The sequence below is a fragment of the Solea solea genome, chromosome 20, assembly GCF_958295425.1.
Source record: "Solea solea chromosome 20, fSolSol10.1, whole genome shotgun sequence".
Lineage (NCBI taxonomy): Eukaryota > Metazoa > Chordata > Actinopteri > Pleuronectiformes > Soleidae > Solea > Solea solea.
In genome coordinates this window covers 9,435,551-9,461,946 of record NC_081153.1, presented here as the reverse complement: position 1 = coordinate 9,461,946, position 26,396 = coordinate 9,435,551, and the positions used below count along the sequence as shown (strand labels likewise).

At 43.5% G+C, this 26,396-nt stretch overlaps 1 protein-coding gene across 1 annotated transcript; it reads right to left on the bottom strand.

Moving 5' to 3' along the window:
- Positions 1-1,184: 1,184 nt before the first annotated feature.
- Positions 1,185-25,945, bottom strand: LOC131446921 (major histocompatibility complex class I-related gene protein-like). Its single transcript, XM_058618311.1, has 8 exons — positions 25,787-25,945; positions 24,292-24,552; positions 5,633-5,911; positions 3,609-3,908; positions 2,732-2,833; positions 2,011-2,028; positions 1,705-1,776; positions 1,185-1,420 (listed from the first exon to the last, which is right to left on the bottom strand). Exons 1-7 carry the CDS (start codon positions 25,836-25,838, stop codon positions 1,730-1,732), a joined length of 1,059 nt encoding a protein of 352 aa, XP_058474294.1. The 5' UTR covers positions 25,839-25,945; the 3' UTR covers positions 1,185-1,420; positions 1,705-1,729.
- Positions 25,946-26,396: the final 451 nt, after the last annotated feature.

Sequence of the window (26,396 nt, the reverse complement as noted above, 5' to 3'; positions counted from 1 at the left end):
TTAATAACATGAAATATGAAATAACAGAAATATTAATAACATTAAATATGAAATAACAAAATATTAATAATATGAAATAACAAAAATACGAATAACATGAAATAACAAAATATTAATAATATGAAATAACAAAAATACAAATAACATGAAATAACAAAAATATTACTAACATGAAATAACAGATACGAATAACATGAAATATGAAATAACAAAAATATTAATACCATGAAATAACAAAAATATTAATAACATGAAATATGAAATAACACAAATATGAATAACATGAAATAACTCAAATTTTAATAACATGAAATAACACAAATACGAATAACATGAAATATGAAATAACAAAATATTAATAATATGAAATATGAAATAACAAAATATTAATAACATGAAATAACAAAAATATGAATAACATGAAATATGTAATAACAAAAATATTAATAACATGAATTAACAAAAATACGAATAACATGAAATATGAAATAACACAAATATTAATACCATGAAATAACAAAAATATTAACAACATGAAATATGAAATAGCACACATATGAATAACATGAAATAGCAAACATATTAACATGAAATAACAAAAATATGAATAACATGAAATATGAAATAACACAAATATTAATAACATGAAATATGAAATAAGAAAAATATATGGGTGTCCCTTTTTATAACAATCTGAACTTATTGTCCTCAGCCCTTCAATAAATCAACTTATATCCCATAAACACCTGTGTTTTATGCTGCTTCCCTCCCCCTTCACGAGCTGGGTCATAACAACATGAGGATCACCTACAGGACAATGTCAATGGTGTGTTAGCACTTGTGTGCCGGTGCTCACAGCTGCCACAAACCTCTCTACCCAGCCAGACTCTTACACCCTGCTGTGATGTGCTGCACTGTGTCAGAGGCATCTGTGCACAGTCTACACCTGAGGTCCTGCCTGGTGTGGTCGAGCCCAGCCTCTACTGATCTTAATAGTGAAGTGGGCTGCATGTTGTCGGTGAGAGTGAGCCTGCCTGTCTCAGGCACAAAACATTGTGCCACAAATAAAAGCACAATGACACCTGCAGCTAATCTACAGTCTCTATACCACGTTGTAAATGTGTGATTGAACGACGCTGATGGACTTACACTGTTGTCCCCAGTGATTTTACACAACCAGAGAATGAAAAGAAAGTCTATATAGTCAATGTGTATTTAGAGTTGTGTTGAAATAAGTTGAAATAAGTGTTGACAATGATGAAGATTTGTCATTGATGTTTTCAAATGTTGCCACTTTGTGAATAAGTGTTGTTTGTTTGTTGATCAATCAGTAATCAGTGATTTCTGATGAGACTGAGAATCAATATTTCCCTTTGGTGACATCACTCCTTGTTCCAGTGGATGAAATGATTCCGTGAACCTACAGAAAGAAAACAACATTAAATGATGATGAATATTTGAAAAAAGACAGATTTCATAAATACACATTGTCATTGAGACGTGAAACTGCGATGATTCAGACTGGTGAGACAGTTAGAGCTGGGTATTATGACCAAAATGTTTATGGTGACAAAAATGTTCATGTCACTTTAAGAAAGCCGTTCATTTGATCTTCTTTATGGACAGAAAACTCCTTGTAGTGTTTCATAAATCTGAGGTGAAACATTTCAAGTTATTTTTCTTCAGTGATTTTGTTTTACTTACAAAGGAACGGTGATGTATTTGTCATTTATTCTCTCTCAGTGTTCAGCTGCTGCACCTCAGTGCTGCTCGCAGCTGTGGGGTCAGAAACACATTGTTAACAAAGATCACACTTTTCTTTTCTTTCCTTCTTTTTTCAAGTCTTTGCATGAAAAGCAAAGCTCTCATATGTCTGTATGAACACATATAAACCTGGACATGTTATGTAAACATGTAGAATAACAGCTGTGTCAATACCACGTCCATTTCAACCTAAGTGAGAATTCTAAATTCTAAATATGAATCATGGAAAAACAAATCTTTACTTACGAGATGGGGCGGATTTGGCTGAAAAAGGAAAGAAAATGAAAATCATTCCAAACATCATTTTGTCACCAGTGATTTGTTTCTCTTCAACTCACACAAAGTGAAACAGAAATCACTTCCAGCTTCAGTTTCCACATTAAAAATCATTTCTTTTTCTAAACCTGCTCCATGACATCATCACGCTGTAGTGATGATGTCATGGTGACACTGACGTCTATTTAAATTGGAATCAAAGCAGAAATCTGTTGAGTGTGAAAACATTCCTATTTCATCAGTCACAATGTACAAACATTACATTAGAAATGTCATTTTCAATTGTTTCCTTCATGTTTGACTGAAAAAAGTCACTTGAAGTTTCTACGTTTCTATGCAAATGAAACGCATACATGTAAATATTTGGCCTAAATGTTTGTGTGAGTGTCTCTGTCAGAAGTGAACCTTTGAAAAAACAAAAATCAACCTGGTCTGAAGAAATAAATGGAGCAAAAGTGGTTTAGTATCATTGGATTGTTGATGTTGATGATACAGGTTTACAAATATGATCGTGATGTGTGAAGAAATCTCACCTTTGTGACTTTAAAGCATCAACTCAAAGTGTGGAATAAAACAACTGACAACACTGTCAGTCTGTGTGTGTGTGTGTGTGTGTGTGTGTGTGTGTGTGTGTGTGTGTGTGTGTGTGTGTGTGTGTGTGTGTGTGTGTGTGTGTGTGTGTTGCTCTCACCACTGAATCTTCTGTACAAGAGGAAAGCAGCGGCAGCGAAGATGATGACGACAAGAACAACCACTGCAACGATGATGATGATGGTCGTGTCCATGGGCTTCTCTGTTCAGCAAAAACACAAAAAACAAACAGTCACAACCTGTGCACATGAAGCAGCTGACACACACACACACACACACACACACACACAATATATATGTAGTTCAATCTTTTACTGTATCATTCATTAACATATATATATATGTTTTATATGTTTACACTTCACATCATATTTTAAATGCACGTAGGATTAAATTTGGCATAACTAACCTTTTTATTTGATGATATTTATTATTTATTTGTGGTTATTTATGAGGAAATCAAATCAATTTGACTCATAATTACATTATTTCTAAATATGTATATAAGCAAATATATCTACATTCAAATCCTAATATTGTGTCCAAATGTCATTTTAACTGTGAACTTATCTGACCGATCAATTTGACCTTTATTGATTTATGCAGATGTGAATCTACTCGTCATTAGTGACATGAATAAAAAACTGTCTCTAGTGGTCACATGGTGTAATTATTCATCACGACAAAAGACAGAATGTACATTTTATCTGTGGATCACTGAAGAACTGAACTTTTGACCATGATTTAAGCTGGAGATCAACTTTATCAAAGGTTTTATAAAATAAAACCATAACATGAAGACAAGTAGTGAAAGAAAACTTTTCTTTGATGGATTTGTCACATGATGATGTCATGATGCAGCACAAGCATGGACTGAATACAGACCTACAATGAAAGTGTTGATGAATCAATGAAAAGCAACAAGCATGACCTGCAGAACTATTACAGTGAATTAAAGGAGTGTTTAGGAGTTTTACCTCTGTTGGATTGGACGGCGTCTTTGTCCAGTACTTTGACAACGTCTTCCACACCAGAGAGCTGGAACACGCAGTCATACTTCCTCCAGTCCTCAGGTGGGATTGATGACACTCGCAGGTCAGTGCTCATCTGGAAGGTTCCGTCATGGTTGGGCAGAGTCTCTCCGTGGTCCACGTCCTCATGAAGCTCCTCCCCGTCTTTCCTCCAGAACAACATGGCTTTGTTTGGGTAGAAACCTGTAGCGTGGCAGGTCACTGGAGAGGACGGAGACTTCTGGAGGAGAGACACTGAGGGAAGCTCTGGAGAAGGAAAACAAACGTTGACACTTTATTATAACTCACATTCCTGTTTGCTGTCATTGATCCTTCATTCGTTTCTGAGTCTGGCTGTAAATTGAGGTTTTCACACATCTGAGGACTGGACTTTTTCAGTCTGGACCTTTTTTCTGATGAGATCAGACTGACTAACTCACTATCTTTAAATATTTCTTTTAAATCCTCTTAAACAACTTATTGTTACAAGTTTCTTTCTTTCTTTCACTGATTGACTTCATTTCACATCATTTGTTGTCTTCATGTTGTAAACCTTTTAAAATGGTTTCTATTTGATGATCGATGAACACTTTGAATTCATTTATTGATCTTAAACTGGAACATCGATGTTGCAGAAGTGCAAAATTATATTATTTTATGTTTTACTTTATTTTTTATAATGTAATATATTTATTGTGTTTTGTCAGATAAAATATAAAATGTGTAATTTTTTCACAAATATTGAATTTCAATTTAATGGATGTGTATTAATCTAATACTAAGATTAGATTAATATTATTGATTAATATTATCGTCACAATATCTGCAGCATAAGCTATAGTTAAATTATGGCTGCAATGATGAATTGTTTACTAAATTGATCACCATCTATTTTGATTTGCAATTTCAAGGTTTTTTAAAATGATTAATGCAAGATTTCTGACTTTTCAGCTTTTTAAATGCGAATATTTTCTGGTTTCTTTGCTCCAAATAACAAAGAAATAATGAGGGTTGCCGTGGCAACACCGTTTTGAATCCCCCAACCCTTTCAACATTTCATCTTTGATGTGTCTCGTACAAAGTAGCGCGTTTTTATGAGAAACATGCTTGGACGAGTTTGCTCAATTACATAGGATGCAAATCACCAAAATGGAGGCCAGAATTCAAAATGGCTGACTTCCTGTTGATTTGAGACCATGGTTACAGTCGACTTTTTTGTTCGTCTTGGTCTATAACATCTTTCCACCAAGTTTTGGGAAATTTGGTGAAACTCAATTTTGCCTCAGTTTTCAATTTAGGGGGCACTATAGAGCCCTTGAGCAACACACGGGTTTGGAACCTATGCCAATATCGCATTTTCACCAGACCTGACCTCCATGCCAAGTTTCAGGAGTTTTCATGCACGTTAACCAACTCAAAAACGACCGGAAAGCCACGGATATTATAATAATCTGAAGGATTACAATAGGAGGTTCCTCGCCGTCCCGGCCCCCGCCATTCGTGGCTCGGGCCCTAACTAAAAGTGAATAATTTTGGTTTATGGACAAAACAAGACATTTGAGAACATCATCATAATTTCCAGGTTTCAGAAACACAGATCAACATATTTTATGGACCAAATAACTCATTTGTTCTTTATTATTTAGTCGAGCTCTAAGAGACAGATGAAGAAAAGTGTGAAATGGGAGACAGAGACTTAGAAAAGACTGTGGACGCTAAAAAAGACAGAGAGTGAAACTGTTGTGGACATAAACAAACAAAAAAGGAAAACACGAGGAGAAGAAAAAAAAGAGTGCTTATAAATGTGTGTGTGAAAGAGAGACACTGACAAAATGGATGGGGGAAAAGAGAGTGAGACAGAGAGATGGAGAGACAGAGAGAGAGAGAGAGAGAGACACATCATCAGTGTGAGACACAGTGGTGGTAAAAGACATCATCAGAAATAAAAGACACGTATGAAGATTATGTTCATTCAGGTTCTGGGGTTTTACCTGTTCTCTGCAGAGAGCTCTTCCCATACTCCACGTACTTCTTCAACCACTCAGGACACAACTGGGTGAAGTAGTTTTTAAGATAAGCAAGTCGAGCTTTATCAGCATCCCATTTGTTTTTGGTGATGAAAGCCTGTGATGATGGAGCGATCCATGTCTCTGTCGTCAGGTCCAATACTAGGAAGTCTTCTCCATTATAACCAAACTGTCGATAACCGTTAACTTCTCCAGTCTCATCATCCCAGTCACAGCCATACATTAACTGGTAAATGTGGACACCTGAGAGAGAGAGCGAGAGAGGGAGAGAGAGAGAGAGAGGGAGAGAGAGGGAGATTTTGATTTTTGAATCAACTTTTATTTTTCCGTTCTCTTTTCAAAAATCATTTAAATGTAATATATATGCACATTACACTCTTAAATAGATAAATAAATAAAATAAAAATAAATAAAAACTTCACATGAGCACGTCTCCCAACTGCAGTGTGTGGTTTTCCACTGAACACAGCGCCTGATTAAAACACCAAACCTGCTGGAAAGAGTCCAGATCTCCTGCTGCTTTGAAATAGTTAAAATCAATGAGGAGTCTGGACTTGATCATATTGATACACACAGTGACAGGTTCAACAATAAAACCATCCTCCATCTTTCTCCTTCGGCTAAAATACACCGCCATCTTGGCCTGCCCTAAAACAAAGTTTAAAAGCTGGCATTTGTCCTTGTGTTGGCGTGTGTATTTAAAACCCAGGATAAAAAGCTGCTTGGTAAAAACCTCTCCACATTTGGTAAAAACAGTTTGTAAAAACAGAAACAAGGGTAAAAGATGAAGACACTCATAAAAACAGTGAAACACAGTCTCTCTTTGGTCACAGTAGGGGCACTTGTCCTCTATTGCCGGGTTTATTTTGGACACAAAGGAGTTCACTGCGACGACCCCATGGAGGACTCTCCAGTGAAGGTCTGCATGTCTTTTTGAGAGTGGAGGTTTGTAGAAGGACCTCCACTCCGGTCTGGCTGCAGGAGCCAGTTGCAGATATCTCCTCCATGGGGTGTCAGGTCTTTTGTCCAGTTTTGTCCGGTTTATTGCTTTCACCATCATTCTGTAAAAAAAATTCCCTGTGGTACCATCTAGTGGTGCGAGGTGTGTCTGTTCCATTAAAATCCCAGAGCAGTCTTTAAAATCCGATGCCAGGAAAACAGCAGGAAAAGGATCGTCATCCGTCACTGTTTGATTAAAAGAGGAGTTTAAAAGCAGGCGGTCGTGTCCTGTGAGTCTCTGCTTCCAGTGTTCCAGGAGTTTCTGTGTGACCCTCACTGACGTTAGTCCCAGCTGGGCAGCGAGTCCAGAGGGGTCATCCATCCGGGGCCCAGTCAGTGCCACCACCTGTCCCAGAGTAACGATCCCCGCAGTCTGCAGCCTTGTGGTCAGACTCTGACCTGCCCAGCTGGGAAGGTCCAGACGGGTCCCCCACAGGACCGGCTCCTGGAGGATCCAGTACAGGGAGTCCGTCTGCTCTCTCCTCTCTTTCTTCAGCAGATTCCACACTCTAAAAACACTTTTATAAAAAGCAGGTAAAGGAGATGTGCTCATGTTTGGTATGTTCATTAAAAACAAATTAAAATCCTGACCAAGGCCTTTAAAACCCTGCAGAATGCAGCGGGACAGGGGTCTCCACAGAGTGTCCTTTGGCCCGGTCAGCAGTCTTTGAATGAACTGGAGGCGGAAAGCCGTGCCCCTGCTGGCCAGATGGACCAGGCCTTGCCCCCCCTCTTCTTTAGGTAAAAACAGGACACTCTGTGGGACCCAGTGCAACTTGTCCCAAATAAAATCAACTAAAACAGACTGAATTTTTGACAGGAGAGAAGCCGGAGGATCGACGCAGGCCAGCCGGTGCCACAGGGAGGATGAGACCAGGTTGTTTGCTATCAAGGTTCGGCCTCTATACGACATTTTCGGGAGTAGCCACGTCCACTTCTCCAGCCGACCCTTGACAACCTCTAGGACATTGTCCCAGTTCTTATTTTTATTGGTCTCATCCCCCAGGAAGACCCCAAGGTATCTGAGACCTCCCTTTTTCCACTGTAGGCCACCAGGCAGCCCCAGCCGACCCCCCAGCTCCCCTCCAGCCATCAGAGCCTCGCTTTTCCCCCAGTTCACTCGAGCAGATGAAATAAAACCAAAGTCTTTCACAGTGTTAGTTAAAATGTCAATATCTTTTTGTGACTTAACTAAAACAATGACATCATCTGCGTACACAGACAGTTTAAAAGACACGGGACACTGGGGGAAACACACACCTGTAAGCTTAGTTCTGAGTTTGTGGAGCAGAGGCTCGATGGCTATTGAATATAACATCCCAGAGAGAGAGCAGCCCTGCCTTACCCCTCTCTGGATCTCAAAAGGTGCGCTCAGCCCGCCGTTAATTTTCAGAACGCTCGCAATGTCACTATAGAGAACCCGGACCATGGCTATGAAGCCAGGGCTGAACCCAAAAGCAGCCAGAGTCTGCCACAGGTATTGGTGTTCAACCCGGTCGAAAGCCTTTTCTTGGTCTATTGAAATCAGACCAGTCTCTATACCCAATGAACTGGAGAGCTCCAAGACATCTCGAATTAAAGTGACGTTGTCACTGATGAGCCTGCCGGGCACACAGTAGGTCTGGTCAGGGTGGATGATGGACGCCATCACCTCTCTCAGTCTAAGGGCTAGAGCTTTGGACAGGATCTTATAATCTGTGCACAGCAATGAGACCGGACTCCAGTTTTTCAGTTCTTGCAGGTCTCCCTTTTTTGGCAGCAGGGTTATTGCGGCCCTCCTGCAGCTCAGAGGCAGTCTGCTGGTCTTCAGGCTTATGTTAGTTACTTCTAGTAGATCTGGTCCTAATGTGGACCAGAAAGATTTGTAGAAATCTGCAGGAAGGCCATCCATGCCAGGAGCTCTGCCACTCTGCAGGCTCATAGTGGCAGTGTGGAGCTCCTGCAGCGTCACCTCTGCTGCCAGCTCACCGTTGTCAGCCTCGCTGACCTGAGGGAGACCGCTGAGGAAGCTACTGTGCACATCTGGATTATGTGTCCACTCACTCTTAAAGAGTTTTCTGTAAAACTCGGCAGCATACTTTCTAATCTCAGACGAATCTGAGACTTGGGAGCCGCTACCCGTTCGTAAAGAATGAATGGCCTTCCTTTGTCCATTTTTCCGCTCCAGCCCAAAGAAGAAGCGAGATGGGGCGTCCATCTGTGTGATGTTCATGAACCTAGACCTGACCAGAGCCCCCTGTGCTGAGATGCCCAGCAGGTTGGCTATGGCCGATTTTTTTGATCTGAGGGAGTCTAAAAGCCCTCGATTTGCCGTGGAGTCTGCTAAAGTCTGCAGCTCCACCACCTGCAACTCCAGATCTTTCATGGACCGGGTTAGGTCTGTAGTGACACCACGAGTGAACTGCTGGCAGAGCTGCTTAATCTGGGTCTTGCCAAAGTCCCACCACTGTTGTATGTTAGTGAAGGCAGGCCTGCTCTCTCTGTGGGACTCCCAAAAAAACTTAAAAGCAGTTCTAAAAGCCTGGTCATCTAAAAGGGCCGTGTTAAAATGCCAATAGGCGCTCTTTAAACGAATGTTTTTGATAAAAACACGACAGGAGACAAAAAAATGATCACTAAAACCCACGGGCTGAATAAAACACCTCTTAAAAATATTTAAATGGTGTTTAAAACAATAAAAGCGGTCCAGTCTGGCCAGAGATAAAACCCCCTCCCTGCTGTGACTCCAGGTGTACTGTCTGTGCTGACTGTTAAAAACCCTCCACACATCACTCAGTTCCTGGTTCTCCATCAGCTGTCTGAGTGTGTGAGATGAAGGAGGGTGTGGCTCAGGATGGTTCCTGTCTAGGGTTGGATCTTCTGTGCAGTTAAAATCCCCCCCTAAAAACATAAAACCATCATCCTCACAGTTCTTAACACAGTCACTTAAAATGTTTAAAAAAGCTACCCTGTCCACTGCATTAGTGGGAGTGTAGACATTTAAAAACACCAATTTAACATTTTCAAAGACAGCTTTGACTTTCAATAAAACCCCTGGAATTACTTCATCCACAGTAAAAGAAAAAGGTAAAAATCTCTGAGCAAATAAAATCCCCACTCCTCCACTCAGACTGGACCTGTGGCTTAAAACCACCTCCCCTTTAAAAGCCCTTTTCCAGTCACTTTCAATGTCTACAGTGCTGTGGGTTTCCTGAACAAACATGACATCAATTCTTTTAGTCTCCATCAGTTTAAAAAGAGCGGCTCGTTTAAAATCAGACCTGGCCCCGTTCAGGTTTAAGGTGCTGATGTTAAAATCACACATAGATAAAAAAAGAACAGCAGTAAAAAGAGCAGTCAATAGAAGGTAAAAACATCTAAAAATCATCATCATTCTTGATTTGGGTTTTCACCTTCAGTATTAACTTTTTTAATCTAAATATTTCCTGCTCTGTTAAAACCTCCTCCCCACAGCTCTTCCTGGTGAGCGGCCTGGCTGAATTAATAAATAATTGTAGGTCAGGAAAGACCTCACCTACATTAGGCAGCCTGGCTCCTTTGGTTTGCTCCAGGAAGGCTTTAATACTCTCTGGGGGGTATTTACCCTGAGAGTCCAGCTGAGTCAGGAGAATATCACTCTCTGACTCAGTGGACCCAGTCTGGGAACTCGTTTTCTTTACTTTACTGTTCTTTTTTTCAGATTCAAAGTTTTTTCTTTTCTGTGATATTTTGAGGAGATCGTCATCAGACATATCCTCCTCCATCATCTGTTCAACCATGTCTTCAGTTGTTTGGGAAATGGTTGCTTTAGGAGTCAGAGTCTCAGTAACCACGGGGACCGACGCCGCGGGAGGATTCTCCTCGGCGGACGGCCCCACCGGAGCAGAAGAAAAAGGCCTTGCGGCAACAACGGGAGTGCCCCACACGGTAATCGCCGCGAGTGGATGTCCCCTGAGCTGAGCTCAGGGGACGAAGCCAAAAGCCTGCGGCGTCTGCCACAGGTAATGGTGTTCAACTCTGTCAAAAGCCTTTTCTTTATCTAAAGAAATCAGACCAAACTCTGAGCCTAATGAACTAGAGAGGTCCAAAATGTCCCGAATCAGAGTAATATTGTCAGATATCAACCTGCCAGGCACACAGTAGGTCTGGTCCACATGAATGACCTGGTCCATCACCTTCCTGAGTCTCATGGCCAGCACCTTAGAGAGCAGTTTATAGTCAGTACACAGCAGAGACACAGGACGCCAGTTCTTAAGCTCCTGCACGTCTCCTTTCTTCGGGAGGAGGGTGAGGACAGCCCTCCTGCAGCTCAGGGGCAGCCGTCCCTTGTTCAGACTGTCCTGCAGGACACACAGAAGATCGTCCCCCATGACCGTCCAGAAGGCTCTATAAAACTCCGCAGGGAGACCGTCTATGCCGGGAGCCTTCCCGCTCTGCAGAGTCTGTAGCGCCTCCTGTAGCTCCTGGGCGGAAAGTTGTGCCTCGAGAGCCGATCTGTGGTCCTCGGTCACTTGCGGCAGCCCTTCAAGGAATGACAGCGCCATCTCTGGTTCCTCCCGAAGCCCTGCTGTGTAAAGTTTGTGATAAAAACCCACAGCACACTGCCGAATGTCTGCGTCCTCCTGCAGTAGTAATCCACTGTTAGACCTCAGCGAGTGCATGAGTCTCTTCTGTCCACTCTTCCGCTCCAACCCAAAGAAAAAAAGAGAAGGAGCATCCATCTCTGCGACGTTCTGGAAGCGTGATCGAACCAGGGCACCATGGGCGTGAAAACCCAGCAGGTCGGACAGAGCTGAGTGTTTGACTTTGAGAACTTCAATATGTTCTCGATCTCCTGTGGAGTCTGCTTGGTTTTGCAGTTCCACCACTTCTCTCTCCAGATCTCTCATAGACCTGGTCATGTCTCTAGTGACACTGAGAGTGTACTGCAAGCAAAGCTGTTTGATCTGAACCTTTCCCACGTCCCACCCCTGCTGCAGAGAACTATACTCGGACTTAGTCCGTCTGAAATAAAACCAAAAATAGCTGAGTGATTCTTTAAAACCATTATCGGTCAACAGTGTGGTGTTAAAGTGCCAGTACGCACTTCTACATTTCACATTCTTTATAAAAACCACACACTGCACCAGGGAGTGATCGGAGAACCCGACAGGGCTGATCGCACTGCTCTTAAAAACATTAAAATGATGCTCGTAACAATAAAACCTATCAAGTCTTGCTAAAGACAGTGTGTTGCCTCTAGAGTGAAGCCAGGTGTATTGACGCTGGCTCCTGTGGAAACATCTCCACACATCACACAATTCAAAGGTTTCGATCATTTTGCTGATCGCGTTTTTTGAAGCAGTGTGAGGTTCCCCGTGGTTCCTGTCTAAAACAGGGTTCTCTGTGCAGTTAAAATCACCAGCTAAAAACAAAAACTCCTCACTGCAACACTTGTGAAGTGTTTGGTTCAGTGTGTCTATAAAAACCAGTCTCTCCAGAGCAATAACTGGAGCATATACATTTATAAAAACCAGTTTCATCTTCTCAAACTGAGCAGTCACTTTTAAAAGTCGGCCTGGAACGATGTCGTCTACAGTGAAATTAAAAGGTGTGAATTCTCTGGAGAAGAGCATCCCGACCCCCCCACTGTTACTGTCCCTGTGACTTAAAACCAGCTGCCCATTCCACTCCCTTCTCCAGTCACACTCAATGTCAGAGGTGCTGTGTGTCTCCTGAATAAAAGTGACATTCAGTTGTTTAGTTCGGATCAAATTAAAAAGTGCAGCTCTCTTTGTGTCCTGACGAGCACCGTTAATGTTTAAAGAGCCCAGTTTGATTTCACACATGATTAAAAAAGAGCTGCAAACAACCAAAAACACACTCACCAAACTAAAGAAAGAAAAAATAAATAAACTCATCCATCGTTTTCCTTCTCTAGCTGGAGTCGAACCTTTGTTAAAATTTTCTTCAGCCGAAAGATCTCTGTTTCAATAAAAGCAGGATGACTGAGGTCTCCTTTGTTCCTCATCAGAGACCTCACTGACTGACTGAAGAGACGCAGATCAGGGAAGAACTCCTCAATGTTCACTCCCTTCTCTCCTTTTGTGTCAGCTAAAAACTTCCTGACACGAGAGAAGGAGTAATCACTGTCCTCCAATGTGTCACCCAGTGTGTCTTCCTGTGTGTTGTCCTCTGACCCCTCAATGGACACCTGGAATTATCCTTTGACATTTTCTTGGTTTTTGTGGTGGTTACTTTGGTTTCAGTGTTTTTCCGTTTGACTGAACATTTCATCATTTCACCCATTGAATCATCAATAATATCATCCTTATTATTATCATTATTATTATTATTATTATTATTATTATTATTATGGTCCAGAGCAGCCTCTGCCACTCAGGTCGCTTTCTGTCCTCTGACTGCAGAGGACTCAGTCTGGACACTCTGTCCATCAGGGCTTTTCCCTGTCTGTGTGTGTGCTGCGTCACTCTGCAACCGAAACATTTGAGCGAGTCTGACGTGACATGAACTGTGTAATCATAATCATCTACCCTGAACTTCAGAGCCAGATTTAACTTGGATCTGTTGTCCTTGAGTATCATAAATACCTGCCTCCTGAAAGACACGACGTGCTTCAGGAGAGCAGATTTACAGCCCAGCGGAATCATCTTTATCGCGGACACGAGTTTCCCGTGCCGCGACAGTTCCTTCATTAAAGACTCGTTACTCAAAAACGGCGGTGCGTTTGAAATAATAATCTTCTTAGCAGGTGTTACCAGAGGCAACACCTGCACCAGAGAGCCGTCCACCACCACGCCGCTCTCAACCGGCTCATTAACTTTTTCAGTGCTGTCCAAAAAAATCACGACAGCACTGTTCATCCTTGAGGCCGACTTGACTCTGCCGTAGCCCACGACTGCGCCCACAGCCAGGCCACACGCCTCCACTGACACGCCGACATCCGGACACAGTCTAACGGCGTGTCGGCGAGTCAGCTTCTCCAGCCCGGAGACTCCAGGTGCTGCCATTTACCTGCCCGGCTGCAGCGCCGGCGGCAGCTACCGTCAAACACAAATAACTTTAAAACTATAAACAACTCAAAATCAGTGGTCACAAAAGAAAAATTAAATATCAACAAAAAACCACCAAGCAGCAAAAAAGAAGAGTATAGAAAAAGTCAGAAAAGTTAGAAAATCACTCACCCTGACCACGCTCTCAGCCACACTCACTCCCAACATTCACTCAGAGAGCGAGAGAGAGAGAGAGTTCACATCATCTCTTTACCACAGAGAACAACACACAGGTTTGATGGAGTGACATCGTTAATCATCATTAAATAAAAAGTGTTATGGCTCTGACACTATGATCAAATCTAATGTCTCATTCTGTCATTTATTTATTATTTGTTCTACACAATGTGGTTCATTATTGCACAATAAATGTTTGAGGGCTGAGCCTCAAGAAGAAGGATTGCTGGTTGAGGCAGTGGATAATGGACTATGATTCCGATTAGAGAATCAAGGCACTTGGACAGAGAGATTTTCTTTGTCTTCTTTTATTGAAGATTGTTGAACAGCAACATGTAGTGTGTATTTAGTTTGTGTATATATGTGTATATACATGTGTGTGTACATGTGTGTGGTCTGAAATCAGAGAAAAACAATAATATGTCACAAAATGCTCAGAATATTATTCTGTACTTACATCAATAAACGATTCTTAACAGCTGCAAATTGCTGCTTAAGAATAGCATAACAACAGAAATGTATTATCGGTGAATAATTGAACATGTAAACGTCCTTTACTAAAACATGGTCACAAACACAATAAACTCAGTTGCAATATCGATGCAAGCAAGGGCAAAGCTAACTGCTACTGAGACACAAGCCATTTATCCACTCAAGCTCACACAATATGTTCCATGCAACACAAACAGGAATTATAATCAAATATCCACAACTAGTAAGCAGAACACACTTACATTTCCTCAAGAACGCACACATAATGTTAGAAACGCACAGAAAGTCCATGCTTCACGCAGTCTGGTCTGCTGCTTGTCAGTGTGACTGGGCATGTCCTGACGTGTTCAGACCGTGCTACTGCCTTTGACCAGTAGATGGTGCTTTACCTTTAGGGCTTTCTCACACAGCCGCCCCCAAAAGTCTGTCTTGAGGACATTTGAACTCCCAGAGAAAGTCCATCAGTTGGCGTTATCCTCAGAGTCACTGATCTTGGGTAGCTGGATGAGTCGGGCGACAGGCCGGACGTAGGTCTTGTCCTTAACCTTGACAGTGGCTGTTCTGATGTTTCCATCTGGTCCAGGGTGGATCTTGACCACTTTGCCCACTGGCCAGAGAGCTCGTGGGAGTTGTGGATCAATTATCAGAACGACCTGGTCCACCGCAAGTTGGCCTCCATCTGTCTGCCATTTAGCTCTTCCTTGTAGGCTTGGCAGGTACCGTCGGATGAAGGTTGACCAGAAGTTGTCTGCTAGCACCTGACTATGCCTCCATCGTCGTGTCCCCAAAATACTGCTGGAGTCATACAAGGCCTGTGGCAGTGAGGAATCACGACGTCCCATAAGTAAAACATGCGGCGTAATTGGGTCAGGGTCAGCAGCATCAGCTGAGACATATCCGAGTGGTTTAGCGTTTAAAATCCCCTCGACTTCAACAAGAACGGTGTGCAGGCTCTGGCACTGACTGATCCCGGAGGATGACCCTAAGCGCTGTTTTCACTGATCGAACCTCCCGCTCCCAGGCCCCGCCGAAATGTGGAGCACTTGGGGGGTTGAACTGGAAGGAGATCTTCTGTTTCGCTAGCTGATCTTGCAGCTCAGGTGCCATAGCATCAAAGGCCTCCCGTAACTCCCGTTCTCCTCCAACAAAGTTGGTACCATTATCACACAGGAGTTCAAAAGGTGTACCACGCCTGGCGATGAATCGGCGCAAGGACAGCAGGAAGGCATCTGTGTCAAGGCTCTCTAGCAGGTCAAGGTGGACACACCTGGTAGTTAGGCATTTGTACACAATCCCCCATCGCTTTTCAGTCCTGCGGCCGATTTTCACAACAAAAGGGCCAAAACAGTCCACTCCCGTCGAGTAGAATGGCGGCTTGTAGATGCGCAGCCTGCAGGGCGGAAGATCGGCCATCTTGGGAATGTCTGGCTTGGCGCGCCAGAGCTGGCATTCCCTGCAGCTGTGCTGATGCCTCCGTATCGCCTCCCGGCCACGCAGGACCCAGTACTGGCGTCGCATCTCTGCTAGCACCCGTTCAGGCCCTGGATGAAGAAGCTTGTGATCGAAGTCCTGGATCAGCAGTTTGGTGATCTGGTGTGCTGGGTCCAGAATAATCGGATGGATAGCATCTGCGTCTAGATCCTCTGCGTGCCGCAGTCTACCTCCAACGCGAAGTAATCTTGTGGCTTCGTCATACTCAGGTGAGAGCGTAACCAGACGACTGTCAGCTGGAATGGGTCGACTGGCCTTGAGGGCCTTTAACTCCCCAGGGAAAGAGTCCTGCTGAGCCTGAGCCAGGAGTAACTTCTCTGCTGAGATATAGGTGGCTGCGTCTGCAGTCTGACAATCGCTGGAGGCAGCCGCCCCATGAAGGGAAGTGACGGTAGTCTGGACTAGATCTTTCCAGGTGTGAAACTGAATCGGATCAGGTAGGTTTGGGTTCTGAGCCTCCCATGTAATACCGACGAGGGTGGACTTCCTGAGTTCAACAGAGTCGGGCCCATCGTCTGCTGCTGTGGGCATAGTCGGCCAATGGTCAGGAGGCTGATGGAGGAAATCCGGACCACTAGTCCATCGGTGTGGATGTGCCAAATCTGAGAGTCTCAGACCTTGCGTTATGTCATCGGCCGGATTTCTTGCCGAATCCACATATCTCCACCTGGCCACCTCGGTAAGAGTTTGAATCTCCGCAATACGCGTGCCAACAAAGACTTTGTAACGGCACGACTCAGATCTCAGCCATTGGAGCACCGTAGTGGAGTCTGACCAGAGGAATATCTGCTGGATGGGTATGGTCAGCTCCGTCTGGATCAACTTGGCAAGTTGAGCGCCAGTGAGCGCTGCACTTAGTTCCAGACGGGGAATGCTCAGGCGTTTCTTCGGTGCCACTCTTGATCTGGCTAGCACGAAGGAGGTGTAGACATGACCTTGATCATCGACTGTGCGTAGGTAGGCCACTGATCCATACGCTCTCTCTGATGCGTCGCAGAAGACGTGAAGCTCCCTGGATCCAGTAGGCTTGTCGGCACATAGAGGTGCATAAGTCCGTGAGAACTGGAGGTGAATAAGCTCAGGAAGCTCATTCACCCAAGCTGTCCACTGCTCTCTCAGAGACTGGGGTTCAAGCAGATCATCCCATTTGATGTCTTGCTTCCAAATATCCTGGATGAGGACCTTAGCCCTGGTGGTGAAGGGAATGATAAAGCCCAGTGGATCATACTGGCTCGCTAGGGCTTTGTAGATGTTCCTCAGGGTTGGCTCAAGGTGGTCCGCTGGACGGAGCTTAAAGCCTAGAGAGTCGGTGAGACAGTTCCACTGAAGGCCCAAGGTCGACTCTTGCGGGTTGTTACTGCCCTTAGACAGCCAAAGCTCACAGCGCTCTGATTTGGCTTCTGAGGGAAGATGCTTGATCACTGCTGGCACATTACTCGCCCACTGCCTGAGATCAAATCCTCCTTCCAGGAGTAGCTGGCGTAGGTCGTCAATGAGAGCTTTAGCTTCGGCAGTGGTGCGGGTGCTATGTAGACAATTGTCCACATAAAAGGAGTGCTCCACAACCTCTACCAAGTTGGACTTGTCACCACAGCTGTCCTGAACATGGTGCTTGAGGGCGAATACAGCGCAACAGGGGCTGCATGTAGTGCCGAACGGCAGCACCTGCCATTCGTAGATGGTTGGCTCTTCCTCCCTCTGCATGTTTCTCCAGATGAACCTCAGCACCGGTGTGTCAGTGGGCTGCAAGCGGATCTGGTGGAACATCGCCTTTATGTCCCCACTCACAGCAACCGAATGCTGACGGAACCTCAGCAAGACACCAAGTAAAGAGGGCCCTAAGGTTGGTCCAGGCAACAGGAGCTCGTTCAGTGACTGCCCTCGGTATTGAAAAGAACAGTCGAAGACAACTCTGTCCTTTCCGTTGTGGTGGACCATGTGGTGTGGTATGAACCATGACTCTGACGACTGTCCTGCTTCTCCTGGTGAAACCTTTGATATGTAGCCCGCTTCCTCCAGCTTCCGGATCTCAGCACAGTAAGACTTGGCCTGTGTAGGGTTCTTAGCGAGCTTCCGTTCTGTGTGGCGAAGCCTGGGGAGTACTGCTTCTGCCGGAGCATGGAGAGCTATGTCAGTCGTACGGCGAAGAAGAGGAGTGGCGTAGCGTGGGATGCCATCTACGGTCACTCTAGTAGTGGCTGTCTGGAGCAGAGTGAGAGCTTGTTGGTCTTCCTTTGAGCGAGTGGCAGCCTTTTCACTGTAGGGCAAGGTGTCCATTTGCCAGAGGCGCTCCACGTTCCTGAGAAGCTCGCTGGAAGCTGAGGCTGTGGCGATGCGCAGGCACTGTTGGACTCCAGGTGAAAGATGGACAGTATCAACTGGCCCTTGAAGCGACCAGCCCAGCTGAGTGCAGATGGCAACGGGTCCACCTGAAGGTCCTGCATGCACCGGTTGGACTGGAGTAATCAGGTGAGGCATATCAGATCCAATCAGAAGCAGAGGTTGAGCACGGTTCACCGGGGGTAAAGGAAGCTCTCTGAGGTGGTTATATTTCTGCTGCAGCACGGCAACTGGATAAGTGTGTTCAGCGAGAGCCAATCCCTCTGCAGTGAAGGCGTGGGATATCAGGTGCTTCTCGGATGGCCGCAGTGGTGATGATACCTCCAGGGAGACTGATGTGCCATTGAGTTGCTTAACGCTTTGGTGCACAGTCTGCAGGGGTAGAGTCTCTGGATGGCAGACGAGGTTAAGCTGTTGCACCACTTGAGGAAGGACGATGCTCCTCTCTGACCCGTCATCGAGTACTGCATAAGTCTCCATCCTTCGGTCACCGTTATGGAGGAGGACCTTGACTACCTTCAGCATTACTCTTTGAGATCTGTTAGGCCGGTCCAGATTCACTTTCGTGGGGAGTACACTGACCGTATACACTTTCCGTTTTGTTTCCTGGACTGACTCATGCAAGACAGTGAGGTGCGTTTCCTTGCAGGTTTTACAGGGGCGCTTAAGCGTGCACCGGTCCTCGGTGTGATTGCGTCCACATTTCCGACACCGTTTGCCGTCCTTGAGCCACTTCAAGACTTGGTCGGGGTTCAACTTCTTGAATTCCTCACAGGAATTGAGATAGTGGTCGTGACTGTCACAATATGGACAGTAAGGTTTGGGCTTGGGTCTGACCTTTGCCTGCATAAGCCCTGCCCCAAATGTCTCGTCCCTGGTTACCTCCTCAGCTGCAGTGAAGCACACCATCGTTGGCTTCTCTCTGGGCTGAGCGGTTCGCTGATCCTTCCTAGCAGGTCGGGGGGCTTCAGTCTGATACAATGCTGCCGCTCTACTGGAGATGCGCCTTGCTTGAGACTTTGTTTGGAGCCAGGTAGCCAAGTCCTGAAGGGTATAGGTTCTGTCGGTGCCAGTCTGCAGAATACCGTATCGCAGGCAATACTCAACAAAGCCATCACGGAAAGTGGGAGGCATCTTGCTGAGCAGACGATCAACGTGGGAGCCGCAGTGGAGCTCATATCCATTTTGTCCCTCGAGGGTCTTCAACATGCCTACCAAGGACTGGACAGACAAGGCGAATGAAGGCATTGGCATCACCCATCTTGAGAGCAGGCACGTTGAGTATGGCACCAAGCTCACTCTGGACCAGCTGTCGTGGCTGCCCGTACTTATCTTGTAGAGCCTGCAATGCACTCGTATATGATGCAGGGTCATGCATGTACGCCTTGGCAAGCTGCAGTGCACTTGGGAGCTTGATGTGTCCTATCAAACCTTGATATTTATATTGCTCACTAAGGTGAAGGTTGCTTCCCAGTACGTTGTCTAATGCAAGCTTGAGCAGAGCAAAGTCACTCTCTCGACCACTCTCGAACACTGGCAGGGAAGGTCGAGGGATCCCAAGGGCTGATGCAAGAAGTAACTCGGCTCCGGGTAGTGGTGTGTAACCAGGGTAGGGAGCAGAGAGAACTGGAGCAGTCTGTTGCCCGTGGTGAGTCGAGAAGAGTGGTGGAGCTTGGCTGGCATGCTGAGCAGTGTTGAGTGGCTCCATGGCTGGTTGGCTGTAAACGGGTTGGTACACGTGTTGGTTATAGTATGAACTTGTTACCGGTGCTGGGCCACAAGGACGTTGTGACTCAAAAAATGATGCCACCTGAGGTGTAATATGAGCCAGAGGTGTCGAGGTGATGACATGCGCTGAAGGGTGTGACACAGGTTGTATCGTAGGAGCGAGTGCTAACGCTGAGCCAGGTTGTAGTCTCACAGACCTAAGTGCCATGGGTGCTGGACCCTGGAGCTGTGCTGTTGGGTTTGCCAGGGGAGCAGGTATCGCTGGGACGGCAGCAGGTTGCAGCATTGGCTGTAGTCCAGAAGGAGGTGCTGTAGGGACTGGAATAATTTGTTGCCTCACTTGTGGGGGAGAAATAAGGGGGTGCGCAACAGCAGCAGGTGTTGGAAGTGACCGAGTTGACCGTGAGAGCTGGGAAGCATATAGTAGCATGTCTTCCTGTCTTGCCTGCACTGTCGGTTGTAAGTCCAGGTAAGGGTCGGACTTGTCGGAGTGTACAGATGAAGGTGCAGGTGGCAAAGCATCGGTAAGCATCGAAGAACGAAGCTTGGCGATCTCAAGCTCCTGTGCAGCCCTCGTTAGGCGCTGCTCTCTCTCTAGCCGCCTATTGAGTGCTTCTCTGGCTTTGAGTGCCTCATCTTGAAGCTGCTGTGCTTCTTTGGCCTGATCATCCAGCAGTTTACACTCCAAGTCAGCTTGAGTCTCATGCTCCATCATATGGCGGATATCTTCCAGCTCCAACTGCTTTATTCTCTCTTCCAAGATTGCAGCTTGTGCAGTTGAGAGACCCTGAGTGGGATACGTACCAAAGGAGTAGCATGTACGCCTACTGGATCTGCTATGGGTGTATGAACTCCTGTTGGATGACCTGCTCGGGTTGCTGCTGTGGTGGCTGCTAGAGCGGGAAACAGTAGCAGGTGAATCTGGGTGTGCAGATGGCTGGAATCCAACGTGGTAGTCCTCCAGGTAAGCAGGCAAGCGATGCTCTCTCTGTGGACGTCTCCGGGGCTCTGAGGTGCCTGATGCTGCATCGTCCATGATCCTCTTCTTAGGTTGCACTCAATCCGGCTCGAAGGACCAATGTTTGAGGGCTGAGCCTCAAGAAGAAGGATTGCTGGTTGAGGCGGTGGATAATGGACTATGATTCCGATTAGAGAATCAAGGCACTTGGACAGAGAGATTTTCTTTGTCTTCTTTTATTGAAGATTGTTGAACAGCAACATGTAGTGTGTATTTAGTTTGTGTATATATGTGTATATACATGTGTGTGTACATGTGTGTGGTCTGAAATCAGAGAAAAACAATAACATGTCACAAAATGCTCAGAATATTATTCTGTACTTACATCAATAAACGATTCTTAACAGCTGCAAATTGCTGCTTAAGAATAGCATAACAACAGAAATGTATTATCGGTGAATAATTGAACATGTAAACGTCCTTTACTAAAACATGGTCACAAACACAATAAACTCAGTTGCAATATCGATGCAAGCAAGGGCAAAGCTAACTGCTACTGAGACACAAGCCATTTATCCACTCAAGCTCACACAATATGTTCCATGCAACACAAACAGGAATTATAATCAAATATCCACAACTAGTAAGCAGAACACACTTACATTTCCTCAAGAACGCACACATAATGTTAGAAACGCACAGAAAGTCCATGCAGCTTCACGCAGTCTGGTCTGCTGCTTGTCAGTGTGACTGGGCATGTCCTGACGTGTTCAGACCGTGCTACTGCCTTTGACCAGTAGATGGTGCTTTACCTTTAGGGCTTTCTCACAATAAATGTAATATCATGTGTTGCTCTACTTTCTATCTTAAAATCTTATTATTTATGATGAGACATTTTCATCATGTCATTAAATCACTGTTGCAACTGTAACGTATCAGAAAATGTTCTGTGACAATTGTCCAGAGAATTTCTCTGGTTTGACTCTCATGTCATGTTCACTGGTCACTGTTGATTCACCTTTTCTTAAGTTTCATTAAACAACTGTCTCACTTCTCTTGAGTTTTGTGAGACAGTTTTTCCTGTGACGCTGGTGTGGGACGAGTCAGTGAGCTGAGTTGACTTTGACGTCACACTCGACTCAATGTTTGAATTCTGTTTTCCTTCTTATTGTAATTGTGTTAGTACAAGATACTGTTGTGAAGCAGCGTCATCTCAAAGTGTGTATGTGCAGGAGCAACACTGCAGAGACATGTGCTAGAAAGTAAGGTCAGTTCCATCAAACACAAACACACAGTTTTCACTTTCATGACGACTCCACAGAAAATGTCTGTGTGATGACGTCACGTCACTTTAGTCTGTGTTCACACCTGAGAGTCTGCTGCGTTGGTGCCAGGGCTGCAACTAACCATTATGTTCATTATTCATTCTTCTCTCCATTAATCACTGATCAGCTGTTTGTTCTGTACAACGTCAACAAATATTGATCAACCTCCAAATGATGTTTTCAAATGTCCTCTTTTGTCCAGAAAATGAAACAAATCCGTTTTTTGAATCATTTCTTTGTAACAAGAAACCAGAAAATATTCACATTTAAGAAGCTGAACAATGTGTTTTAAAACTAAGAAAAAAGAATATTGATGGAAACAGTTGATTCATTTAGTAACTGATTCATCATTGATGAATAGATTACTTGTCACAGCCTCAGTTGGTTCACACCTGGTGTTAGAATCACTTTCATTGGTCAGCAGTTTGGTTCATGTTCAATAATCACTTTATTCATTTGTGCTTTTGGTTAAACACATTGTTAAATGTGGAACATAAACAACACAAGACGCTGCTGTGATTGCTTCACATGGAGTTAAACCAGTGATTGACAGCTGGTATCGTCCAATAGGAGCCTGGTTGCAGGTGACGTCTAAACTGTTTTCCTTAAACACTGTGTCCCTTTGATATCACCTGTAAGCAACAATCAATGAGTTATATCTCAGAGTTTTAAAGGATATCCACTCATTATCGTTATCGTGGAGATATTATCTTTTGTCCATGTCGCCCACAACGAGTTCAAACTTAGACCTGAATATTTGTGTGTGGACCCTCTTTAACCTCACCTGTATCAGATCAGAGTTTTGATGAGTCATCACTAGAACACACTGACCTGGAGCTTATTCTACAAATGTTATTTCTGCAGATGACCCCTGACCTCTGCATCATCATCATCATCATCACACAATCACTGACCTCCTCTGCTTTAACCCCATATTAACTATTTAGAAATGCAAACGGTGATAAAGTGGATGATTTACATGGACAAAGACGATGAAGAGAACATGAAGGTGTGAAGAGTAATAGAGTATAAGGTAATGATAATTGTTAACATTTTCATTTCATGGATAAAAGTAATATTCATTTAGAGTTGAAGATTCTGTGCTGAAGTCATCGACAACACAGCAACAACTGACAGGGCTTTGTTTTAATGATCCATTCAACTGTTGATTCTTTTAGAAATTCAGTTTTGTTTGGTCATAAAATGTGAACAATCTTTTTAAAAGAAACTTTTAACCATTCACATTTTATTCATAAACAGTAAATAATTGGCCCCACCCCCCCCACATAAAAACAAACTGTCATGATCCAGCCCACAATTCAGCCAACATTATATTAATGATAACAAATGTAGATTTATGCGTCATATTAACACAAAACATATTAAAAATAAGGATAATAATTTATTTTAACCCACTGCACCTCATGTAAATATTTTGTGTTTGTGTTGCTGTATACATTTATTTATATCTTAGGTCTTTATTTTTATTTCCTAATTGTATTTTCTTCTATTTAAATGCACCAAAACACCAAGTCAAATTCCTTGTATGTGTAAATGTACTTCACAATAAAAACTGATTGTGATTTTAATTGATGAATTGTTGCAGCTCTAAACTGTGATTGGTCAGATTAGCAGCATGTCTGCTCCATGACTCTCAGTCACATTGATAAGTTCACTGGTTGCAAACATCATCTTCACTGATTCACTTTAACATAAATAAATAATCAGAATAATATCAATAAGGATCATTGTTGTTCAACTTTAGAACTCCAACATGATTCATTCACTTTCAATCATAGAAACTACACTGACATCTAGTGTACAGGTGGTGTAACAGCAGAGCGACACAGTCTCACTGTGAAAAAGTGTAAATGCTGTTCAGGCTGTGAAACATGTTTACATTTCCTGAGTCTTTGTTAAAAAAAGAAAATATTATTTAATACTTTCAGAAAGAGACGTTAGTTAAAGTAGACTGTGTATAAATAATATGAGTGTGTGTGTGTGTGTTTGTGCGTTTGTGTGTGTGCGTGTGTGAGGTGATTAATACACATTTTATCAGTAAAAAGTGAAACACAAACAAACCTCCAGTTTGGTTGAAGTGCTGCTTTAAAATTTCAATGTCGGCTTTGAAGGTCTGCTGTGTACCAAAAAGGCTGTCAGTCTGACTCTTCCAGTACTGTGGATCTGTGATCTTCCTCATCCAGTCCTGTTTGGGTTCTGCTCTCCTTGTGTTGCTGTCATAGTGAACAATCTGAACATCATCAACCAAACCAACAACCACAAACTGTGGGAAGTTTGGGACTTCAGATGATCCAGTGTAGAAATACTTCATAGAGTGAATTCCTGTGAGAGACAGTGAACGTCAAGACTTAAGATTTCAGAATGACAGTTTTATAAATCACTGTACTCAGAGTCAAGACGACATCAAATACATTCAAACACATTTCACTCCTCAGTGACAAATATTTATCTTGACATACTGTATATTTATAAGATTTTATTATTTTATTGAATAATTCTCTTCATTAAAAATAACTTATAAACATTTAGTCTTTAATGTTTTCTTTAGTAATATCTTATCAATGTCAGTCAGTCATCATCTACCGCTTTATCCTCAACCAGAGGGTCGCGGGGGGTGCCGTGCCAATCTCAGCTACATCGGGCGATAGGCGGGGTACACCCTGGACAGTTCGCCAGTCCATCGCAGGGCCACACACAGATAGAGACAAACAACCATTCGCTCTCACACTCGCTCCTATGGTCAATTTAGAGTGTCCAATTTACCTATCCCCACATTGCATGTTTTTGGACTGTGGGAGGAAGCCGGAGAACCCGGAGAGAACCCACGCACACACGGGGAGAACATGCAAATTCCATGCAGAAAGGCCCTTGTTCCAACCGGGGCTCGAACCCGGGTCTTCTCGCCGCAAGGCTAGAGTGCTAACCACTACACCACCGTGTGGCCCATCTTATCAATGTATTTATAACTATTTATCTATGAATTTGTTTTTTATCCAAATGATGTGTTGTACAAAAAAATCATTCACAAATTCATTTGACAAGAAGGTATTTATCTGTTATTTATTTATTTCATTATTATGAGAAGAGTCACTTTTAATGATAAAATATACACGATTTAGCTGCTGATTCATATTTTATGGTGAAATGTTGTATAAAAGGGTTTAATTATCAGTAAGATACGTCTAAATGAAGTTTATTCATCATATCAGATGATAATAAATACACTTAAAAAAAGGTTTTAAAGTTGTTTTCCGCGTTTGGAGCTCACACCTTTTTATAGACCTTCATGAGGTCATGAATAACTAAAAGTGAAATGGTGGAAGTGCATATGTGCACATTAGACTGTATGATGAAGAAAATAATAAACAATAAGAAAGAAAGAAAGATTTAAATCATATAATTAAATATATTTGACATTGTTAGAATCTAAAATGGAGTCCTACAACTAAACATCCAGGACCATCAAATGACGTCACATTCATACAAACAGTACATGATAAAAACACATGAAACATTTGTTAGAATCGATCAAACATTATACATAAAAGAAGCTCACGTGCGCTCGCGCTGTGTATTCCCAGCAGAACCAGTAAAAGCAGGATCTTCATAGTGATTTTCTCCGTTTGTTGAAGTGACGGTGAAACTGCGTCTTTATCCAGAAGAAGACAAACTGAGACTCCAGCGACAAACACTGAGATAAAAACACTGAGAGGCGTGAACATCAACCTCCATCTGAGCCAATGAGAATTCCATATGAGCCTCAACGTCACTAAACTCCGGGTGAAACTGACTCACTCAGGTTATGAACGAAAGTGAAAGTTACAAACTCACGTTATTTTAGGAGTTGGCTCAGGACACGCCCCCCTTCATAAGCCCAACCCTGAGCCTTCCTCTAACTCAGGGGTGTCAAACTCAAAATGACCTGGGGGCCAATGAGTGTCGAGTCTGGTCAAGAGGAGGCGGAACAACAAGGGTGGGAAAAGAGCTTAGATTTATCACACAGTATTCCATCATGAGATCACAATTAGGTTATTCATTTCACATTATTTCAAAGTAAAAGTGTCTGTTTTCAAATGGAATGATGAACACTTCACAATATCAACATATTTATGACGCTAAATGAAAGAATAAATATCAAAAACAGAAAATGAGGTCAATAATAATAA